Raw genomic sequence first — 10197 nt, forward strand, 5'->3', positions numbered from 1 at the left:
ACACACACACACACACACACACACACACACACACCTCCCTCCCAGCCTGGCTGGCTGGGAAAAAATCCAAGGGTTTCTGTGCAGTTCGTCCTCCTCCTCCTTTGGACTTTCTGCCTTCTAGAGTGGTTCCCCTAGTGAAACATTTCCACTATCAAACAGGAAGGCTCTCCCATAGATTTTTTTTCCTTGAGGTTCTCAAGCAAAATTGCCGGTGCCATAATGTTATGATGGAATGATGCTGAGATGACAGGCCTAGTAGATGCTTGTCTTAATCATAGGCTTCTTAATTTAGTTTTAGTGCTTTGGGTGTGTGGTGTGTGAGTGTATGTGTGTGTGTGAAAGAAACAGAGAGAGAGATAGAGAGAGAGAGAGAGAGAGAGAGAGAGAGAGAGAGAGAGAGAGAGAGAGAGAGAGAGAGAGAGAGACGCCGAGTGGGGCTTCGGGCACTAGTGCGCGCGCACGCGCGCCCCTGGGGACAGTAAGGGTGTGTGCAAGGCCCGCACAGAGTGCAGCACTGACGACCTGCAGCTCCCTAATGAGTGGTGAGGCAGGGCTGCTGTGGAAAAGTAACACTTCCCTGGTGTGAAGACCTCTTACTGGGAAGTTTAGTTCACTACTGTTCTTGCCAACCTAATCGTATAACCTGTAACCAAAACCCACAGAACAAGGATACAAGGATACAAGACACGCTAAAGAGTAACTTCTAATCACTAAATGTTAGCACCATTACCTGCTGTTAAGAAGAGATTACACACAAGTTGGCTCTGGGAGGGCACACTTGCTCTTCTCGGCGAATACCAGAACGTCTCCGCCTCGGGATAAACTGACTCCCTCCCCTCTCCCTCCCCCCCCTCCCCCCCCCCCCTCCCCCCCCCCCGCCACGTCACAGGGTCAGAACAGCTTGTGCACCTGCAGGGAGGGAGCTTTAGCTAGATTCTGGTGCAGCAGCCGGGAGTTCAGCTCAGAGGACCTCCTAGCCAGGGATGGAGAGACCAGTGGATATTAGGTAAATATGGCCCACTTTCTTTGCCTGCAGGTATTGGGAACACGGAAATGGGAGAACCACAGCAGAACACTGGCCTAAAGACTGGCAGTGTAACACAGTCAAAAGGAGAAATGAAATGTGCTGCTTTTCCCTTACGCTAAGTATGCTGTAGTCTTGATTATTAATTAAAGTTCGAGAAGGAATAATCTGATTCACCCCACCCCCAAGCAATTCTTGCAGTCAAACTGCTCACTCTACAAGTCTTGTACTCTATTTTGCGGGGAGATGGAGAGGACGAAGGGTAGTGGACTAAAGGAGTGAGAAATGTATTACTCTATCAAAAAACAACTCTGACTTTGAAATTAATTTAAGAGTGAACATTTGTAGAGGTCTCTGTTGAATTGATGATAAGCACAAAATTAGAATGGTGGAGAATGTGTTTCCAGTCTGAGACAACTACTTAGCCTCCCTCTTCTGAAGGTAACCCAGAGAGTGAGGTTGTTGTACATGCTGAGAGAAGAGGCCTGGTGGCCAGAGGCGTGCCTTCCAGCTCCATCTGCATTCACATTGGCCTATAGAATATACAAAGCTCCATCCAGGCACTTTCAACTTGCACAGTGCTCTGACTAGAAACCGCCCCCCCCCAATCTATTTTGGCTAGTAGCAATGTTTAAAAGAAGTCATTGGGAGATGCAACCTCAGACCACTGAGTAAAGAGAGTGTGTTTGTGTACCACGCCTAGTGGAGATGAGCATACTCTAATATACATATCCCAACCACATCATAATGTGCAATTAAAATTACTAAAGGGAGTCGAAGTCACTTCCTGGAAATTACAGATAATCTGTGCATTATGAGAATCTATGTCTAAAATTATTAGGTTGAACTATGTCCTGTTGATTCTTATAAAGATATCCTATTTGGAGAGACTTGTACGCATTCAGTCCTTAAAATACTATCACAGTTCTTCGTTTGTATGCAAAACATTTTCCCAGGTCGGTGTGAGCTTCTGGCATATAAAATCAGATTACTGCAGCACTCATTTGGGAAGCCCAGCTTTTGCTATCTGAAAGTAAACAGAAAAGAAACTTATTTTGCCTGCTAAAAATTGTATGCAGCATCACAAAACAATGCATACTCAGCTTTGACCTAAGAAACACCTTAAAACATTAAAAATTCATCAGTCAGAGCTGGTGTTGTATTCAAGGAATGGCTCCTCCAGTTTGCTGCTGAGCTCAGATTTGAATAAAATGTCCAATGTTAACAAACAATACCCACGTTTGGCACTTTGTGTATTAAATTGATCAAACAGATTTTAGGAGACACAATGCACAATTTGTACAGACCTGATTGAGTTAATATAATATCAGCAAATTTTACATCGAAATGATTCTGTTTCTTTTCTTTGTGTTTAAAACCAGCACAGATTACAAATTTTAATGATCTGAAAATGTTTGGTATACAAAATCATGCTTATTTCAGTATTAGCAAAAACACAAGAAATTTTTCAACACAAACACCCAGCTGTGTCTATTTTAAAAGCAGTTCAATGACAGCTTGCACTTATGAGCATGCAATCAGCTAATTTCGCTTTTTTTTCTTCTGTGTTAATCAACACTTTCCTTCCTGCATATCAGAGTACAAATAGTATAGTTACTCCACATCAGTAAATGTTTACGTAACCTGTCCTTTCCCAAGAATCCGGTTACACCGAATCATTTCACGCTAGACCGACTACGAAAACGTACCGGGCCGTCCACCTCAGAGGGAACCCTGTTTGCCATTATATGTGATGGTGAAAAGAGGGGGGCTGTGGGGTGGGGGGGAGTGGGGAGGAGTAGGTGGAGGAATGGAGGGTGGGGGGAGGGATGGGAGAGTGAGCGGGGAAGGAGGCAGAAAGAGGGGGAGGCGGGAGGAAAGAGAGTTAGTGGAAAAGTAGCAAAGCAGGCCTGCGCTGGAGAAATCGGTGGCTGGGCGCGAACTGCGATAGCCCACAGATCTCTCCAGCCCGGTGACCAAAAGCCCATCAGCTCACTGGGCTTTGTGGAAAAAAAAAAATCCGTAGCTTAGAAATCAATCATCCTTGGGGTGGACTAGCAGCTCTGATTTCTGGAAATCTGGGAATTTTCTACGTGAATCTACGGTTTGTTTCGATCCCATGAGATGTGTAGACAGAGGAGATCCAGACAGACAGTGGAAGGATATTTGAGTTTACTGCAATAGTCAAAGCGCTTTTAAAGGTATTCCTAACGGCAGCTATTTGTAATTACCTATCGTTAACGCCTAAGATGTTCACATATACATTCGTCTTTCTTCTCGCTCTTTCTTCAGGTGGGTGGAGGGAGTAGAATAACCCCTTACGAGTCTTCCGAGGATTCTATTGGTTTTTTTTTTTTTTATGGTTAGAACTTCACTTTGAACTCCCAAGGACCACTCTTCTACAGAACAAATCGGTCCAGATAACCGAACTGAGGAGTTGGTCTCACTGGAGAGGTGCTCTGTCTCTCCCACCCCTGCCTCCCCTCGGGTCCGGGTCCGGGTCCGGGTCCGGATCCGGGTGGGATGAACCGGGGTGCCATCACTGCCTCTCTCCGCTCCGAATCCCAACCCCTGGGAAACGCTGGGGCCTTAGCCCTGCCCCCGGCCAATGGGATCCTTTGAAAGCCTCCGGGATCGCGATCTGCAGCACTCATTCCAGCATCCTTCCTCGGAACCTTTCCCATCCCCAAACCCGTGGGAGCTGGGATCACCGCGGACCGCCCCCCCCCCGCCGTCCTCCTCCTCCTCCTCCTCTTCCTCCCCACGCCCCCATTCCTAAGGCTCCTTCCACACAGCACCCAGGGGCAGGGCAGGACGAGCTGGTGGCGGCGGCGGCGGCGGCGGCACACTGGTATTTCAGGGTTGAAATCGTGACCACGTTAACACGGTTTGAGACACGGAGGGAGCAAAAAAAAAAAAAGGAAACGGGGACGATCTAAAAGAACAAACAAATCAAACCGGAAAGAAATAGACGCCCACCTCCCTTCCCTTTCCATGTCAACAAACCCCAACGGGGGAAAAATTATATATATATATATGTATATATATATGGCATTATTTCTAGGGGTGATCGGTCGCGGCTTCCAATGGTGATCAGAAGCTGAGGAGACGCCGGAGCCGGCGAGCAGCAGAGAACGAACCCTAGTGCGAGGGAGCCGAGGTCGGCCGGGACCCGGGCGAGGGCCGGCCGGACGCCGGAGGAAGACACGCCCGGACCGCCGGCATGGGTTACCTGGTTCAATTCCAGACTGTCGGGAACCCCGCGTCCTCCGGGCAGCGCTCGTTCCGCCAGGCCCTCGGAGGCGCCCACCCCTGAGCCGCCCGGAGCCCGCCCCGGAGCCCGAGCCCGGCTCTCCGGGCGCCGAGGGAGGAGGTCGCCGCCACCCAGTAAGTAACCCCGACCTGGCGGCGCTCAGCCGGGCCGGCGTGCCCCGGTCCCCCCACGCCGGCCTTCCCCAGGGCCCAGGACCCCGCCGCGCCCGCGCGTCGGGCGCACGCCCCCCGCCCCCGGGCGCCCCCGCCACCCCCGCCACCGCTGAGACTCTCCTCCCCCTACCCAGAGCACCATTTTATTCTCCCCCCATTACGGGCTCAGAAAACACCCGACCCGGGCCTGCCGGGCCGACCAAGGGGGGAAAAGTAGTGCCAGGTTCCTTCCTCCACCATTTCCTGCCCTCCCACTCTTTTCCCGTGGCCACCCCCCCCCACACACCACCTCCGCTTTTCAAAAATAAGACGGGATACAAACTTTAATCAATAAGGATAAATATTGACGCTCAAACGAAAGAGACCCGTTACGAGGAGCCGGAGGCCGGGAGGTGGGGGGGGGTATCTGCCCTGGGAGGGGGGTGCACGCGCGTGCGCGCACACGAGGTGGCGGGGTGGGGGGGCGGGGGCGCCGAGCCGGGCCGCGGCGCTGCGTGCTCCCGCCGGCGTATCCCTGCGCGCGGCGCGGCCGCGAGGTCCGAGGCCCGCGGAGAGGAGGGAAGGTGTGGGGGGGGGCGGGGCGGGGCGGGGCGGGGTGTGTGTGTGTGTGCTGGGGGGCGGGCACGGGGGTGGGTCCGGCTCCGGCGATTGGCCCGTGGGTAGAGACACGCTCGGGCACGCCGTCGGCTCTGATTGGCTCAGCGGTAGGAAAGGTTAAACCAAAAAATTTTTTTTTTTTTTTTTTTTTTTACAGCCCTAGTGTGCGCCTGTAGCTCGGGAAATTAATTGTGGCTATAGCCGCCTCGATCGCTGTCTCCCCGAGCCTCGCCGCGGCCGCTCCGGGACGCGCCCGCCCGCCCGGTCTCCCCCCCGTGGGCTGCTGCTGCTGCTGTGACTGCTGCTGCGAAAGGAGGAGGAGGAGGAGGAGGAGGAGGAGAGGAGGAGGAGGAGGAAGCAGCCGAAGGGGGGGGTCGGGGGGGGGTGGGGGGAAACCAAGAAGTAAGAGTTGGGAGCTCGGGAGCTTCACCCCCGGGGTGGTGGTTGTTTCTTTTCTTTCTTTTTTTTTTCTTTTTTCCCCCTCTTTCTTTTTCCCCCTCTCTTTCCCCCTCTTCCTCTTCTCCTTTTTCTTTTCTTTTTTTTTTCCCTCCTAATTCCTGAGGGGTTGGCTGCTGCTGCTTTTGCTACATGACTTGCCAGCGCCCGAGCCTGCGGTCCAACTGCACTGCTGCCGGGGCGCTCCACGCCGCCGCCGCCCGCGCCCCCCGCGCTCCGCCCGGCGCCCACCGGTCACCATCGCCGCCCGCCACGCCGCCGCCGCCGCAGCCCGGCTCCCTCCCCGCCGCCGCCGCCGCCGCCGCCGGTTCCCCTCGACGACTGGGTGATGTTGGACATGGGAGATAGGAAAGAGGTGAAAATGATCCCCAAGTCTTCGTTCAGCATCAACAGCCTGGTCCCCGAAGCGGTCCAGAACGACAATCACCACGCCAGCCACGGCCACCACAACAGCCACCACCCCCCTCACCACCACCACCACCACCACCACCACCATCACCACCACCCGCCGCCGCCCGCCCCGCAACCGCCGCCGCCGCAGCCGCCGCAGCCCCAGCAGCAGCCGCCGCCGCCGCCCCCGCCGCCGCCGCCGCCCCCGGCCCCGCAGCCCCCGCAGGCGCGAGGCGGCCCGGCCGCCCCGGACGACGACAAGGGTCCCCAGCAGCTGCTGCTCCCGCCGCCGCCGCCACAGCCGCCTCAGCCGCCCGCCGCCCTGGACGGCACCAAGGCGGACGGGCTGGTGGTGGTGGTGGGCAAGGGCGACCCGGGCGCGGCGCCCGGAGAGCTGGCGACCGTCGGACCGGACGAGAAGGAGAAGGGGACCGGCGGCGGCGGCGGCGGTGGCGGCGGCGGCGGCGGTGGCGGCGCCGGGGGGGAGGAGAAGAAGGGGGCGGGCGAGGGCGCCGGCAAGGACGGGGAGGGGGGCAAGGAGGGCGAGAAGAAGAACGGCAAGTACGAGAAGCCGCCGTTCAGCTACAACGCGTTGATCATGATGGCCATCCGCCAGAGCCCGGAGAAGCGGTTGACGCTGAACGGCATCTACGAGTTCATCATGAAGAACTTCCCGTACTACCGGGAGAACAAGCAGGGCTGGCAGAACTCCATCCGCCACAACCTGTCCCTCAACAAGTGCTTCGTGAAGGTGCCGCGTCACTACGACGACCCGGGCAAGGGCAACTACTGGATGCTGGACCCGTCGAGCGACGACGTGTTCATCGGCGGCACGACGGGCAAGCTGCGCCGCCGCTCCACCACGTCCCGGGCCAAGCTGGCCTTCAAGCGCGGCGCGCGCCTCACCTCCACCGGCCTCACCTTCATGGACCGCGCCGGCTCCCTCTACTGGCCCATGTCGCCCTTCCTCTCGCTGCACCACCCGCGCGCCAGCAGCACCCTGAGCTACAACGGCACCACGTCGGCCTACCCCAGCCACCCGATGCCCTACAGCTCCGTGTTGACTCAGAACTCGCTGGGCAACAACCACTCCTTCTCCACGGCCAACGGGCTGAGCGTGGATCGCCTCGTCAACGGGGAGATCCCCTACGCCACCCACCACCTGACGGCCGCCGCCCTGGCCGCCTCGGTGCCCTGCGGCCTGTCGGTGCCCTGCTCGGGGACCTACTCGCTCAACCCCTGTTCCGTCAACCTGCTGGCGGGGCAGACCAGTTACTTTTTCCCCCACGTCCCTCACCCCTCAATGACTTCGCAGAGCAGCACCTCCATGAGCGCCCGGGCCGCCTCCTCCTCCACCTCGCCGCAGGCCCCTTCCACCCTGCCCTGCGACTCGTTAAGACCCTCTTTGCCAAGTTTTACCACGGGACTGTCCGGGGGACTGTCTGATTATTTCACGCATCAGAATCAGGGGTCTTCTTCTAACCCTTTAATCCATTAACGTTCCCTGGGACCCAGACTGTAAGTGAACTTTTACATACATACACACTCACACACACACCCATACACTACACGCACACACACATCACACACATGCACACACGTACACACATGCCTACACAACATTTGCATTGTAAATGATAATTAAAAAATAAGTCCAGGTATTTTTTATTAAGCCCACCCCCACCTCCCTCCCTCCCTCCTTCTCCTCCCTCTCTCCCTCTCTCTCCCGTCCCCCCCCCACACCCCACCCCACCCCTCACCCCCCATTTCTGTACGTTTGTTCAGTCTTTAGGGTTGTTTATTCTTCTAACAAGGTGTGGAGTGTCAGCGAGGTGCAATGTGGGGAGAATACATTGTAGAATATAAGATTTGGAAGTCAAAAAAAATGATAGTAGGACGTGTATCTAAATAGTGACTGCTTTACCATTTCATTCAAACCTGACAAGTCTTATCTCGAAGAGCCTCCAGGAGTCCATGTGTGCAGTATTATAAGTTACCGTGGACTTGTTCTGGTGGACGCAGACCTTGAGAACAACCTAAATTATGGGGAGAGTTTTTTTTTTTAATGTTAAACTGAAATTTGTATTTAAAAAAAAAAGCATTCGTAGTAAAGGTGCCCAAGAAATTATTTTGGCCATTTATTGTTTTGTCCTTTTCTTTAAAGAACTGTTTTTTTTTCCTTTTGTTTACTTTTAGACCAAAGATTGGATTCTAGCAAATGCACTTGGTATACTAAGTATTAAAACAAGCAAGTGAAACAAGATATTGAAAAAAAAACACAAAAAAGGAAAGTTGTTTTAGTTGGCAACACTGCCCATTTAATTGAATCGGAAGGGGACAAAATTAATGATTGCCTTCAGTTTGTGTTGTGTATATTTCGATGTATGTGGTCACTAACAGGTCACTTTTATTTTTTTCTAAATGTAGTGAAATGTTAATGCCTATTGTACTTATAGGTAAACCTTGCAAATATGTAACCTGTGTTGCGCAAATGCCGCATAAATTTGAGTGATTGTTAATGTTGTCTTAAAAATTTCTTGATTGTGATACTGTGGTCATATGCCCGTGTTTGTCACTTACAAAAATGTTTACTATGAACACACAGAAATAAAAAAATAGGCTAAATTCATATATATCTTGATACTTTTGTCTCTTTTGTTAAGTAGAGCTAATTTTAAATAAAAAGACCATTCCATTTATAGGGAATTCAAAGCCAAACTGAGATCTGAACTGCTCCTTTAATTTGAACTGAGACTCTAACAAATGAAAAGAGTAATCCCCCCCTCCACCCTTTGTGGGTCAGTTTTACCAGGAGCAGGCTCTTTAATATAAACACTAGCTTTAAACAAAACTGTAGGCTTTTCAGCTGATATCTTTTAAGTTTTTGTGGATATACAGCAAAAGAAAAAGATATTTAATTTTATGTGCATAGCTGCTTACTCTGTGCTTATTTTAAAACCAGCTAATAGAATGTTTTTTATATATATTTTGTTTCAAGGTATCTTGTTTATAGTACTTGGCAAAGTATAAATAATTCTATGTATATGGTTAGCTAGAAGTAAATAATGAATACATATGTAACTTATATAAATCTGCAGCCCTTCAGTTCAAGGTACAATTTGTGCTATGACCGCTGCACACATTTTTTTTGTTTAAATATTTGTATTTATACTTTCTAAGTCAGCATTTATTTTTGTGGCTGTTTACCCACAATGAAAGAGTTCTAATAAAGATGTGCTGAAGTTGCAATATAGATTTTGCTGAAGTGATCACCTGTTTTAATGACTTGTAGATTGATGTCGATATTTTAAATTATAACCACTTAAAATTCTAAACATTCGCAAGTAATATGCCTCTTTCTCCTTTTTCCTCCCATTTTTATGACACAGAGGTATTTATTTGATTCTCTCTTATATATGTCTGTGCAATCTAACCTACAAGAGTTGTTCCAAACTATAATTTTGTTTGATCTTGTAGTATGCATATGTATACATATATGCATATATATCTGAAAACAGTTTTTTTTGAGTTGTTTCGGCTAGCTTAGTTAGTGGTTGTAATTTCAGAAAATAATTAGAAAACCTTAGTTCAAGGTGGTGGAGGACAACTTGTTGGTTTGTTACAATTGTATAATCTGAAATGTGTTCTACAGTAATGCAGTAAGCTGGCTACTTCTTACAATGGGACAAATGAAAAATAATCTGTCCCTAAGAAGCTATTAGCAAACACTTAAGAGTTGCTTTTTTTGTGGGGGGGGGGTGGAGGAGAGAGAGGAGAAACCTAGAAGAGAAACAGATTGAGTCTATTTGAAGTCTATTTGAAACTGAAAGGCAGAATAGTTAATATTAGAAAAAAAATGAGGATGCTTGTGGAGTGAAGAGAGTCAGAGACGGAGAGACCTGGAAAATTAAAGGAGCTGAAATGATATATTAAAAAAAAATCAACAGGAGGCTACTTTATCTCATCTAAGGAGACTAAACATGATTTCACTTTCTTAGTATGAGAACCAATTCCTTAGCTCTCTTGAAATTTAACAGTTCTTCAAAGAAACATAGAAGAGAAATGGCAACAAATCAGTTTATGAACCAAACTTATTGCTGATAAAAAATGAAATTTGTACAAAGCAATGGGGTTAAGCAAAGGAGAATGCCCATTGCACATTAGTGGAAGACAATATTTCGAAGAAAGGGATGTGTTTAGGCTGAAAAAAGGTGATGGTTTATTGTGTGCTTTTGTCGTGGTTTTTATTTTTTGGAATGACTGTGTTCTTGCCATAGAGGGGAAATACAGTATTTTACATAGGA

General features: G+C 50.4%; 1 protein-coding gene across 1 annotated transcript; it reads left to right on the forward strand.

The window, feature by feature from the left end:
- Positions 1–5798: 5798 nt before the first annotated feature.
- On the forward strand, positions 5799–8522 carry Foxg1 (forkhead box G1). Its single transcript, XM_090345328.1, has one exon. The coding sequence runs from the start codon at positions 5832–5834 to the stop codon at positions 7389–7391; it is 1560 nt and encodes a 519-aa protein (XP_090201454.1). The 5' UTR covers positions 5799–5831; the 3' UTR covers positions 7392–8522.
- Positions 8523–10197: the final 1675 nt, after the last annotated feature.

The sequence above is a fragment of the Megascapheus bottae genome, chromosome 14, assembly GCF_031878675.1.
Source record: "Megascapheus bottae isolate mThoBot1 chromosome 14, mThoBot2.hap1, whole genome shotgun sequence".
NCBI lineage: Eukaryota > Metazoa > Chordata > Mammalia > Rodentia > Geomyidae > Megascapheus > Megascapheus bottae.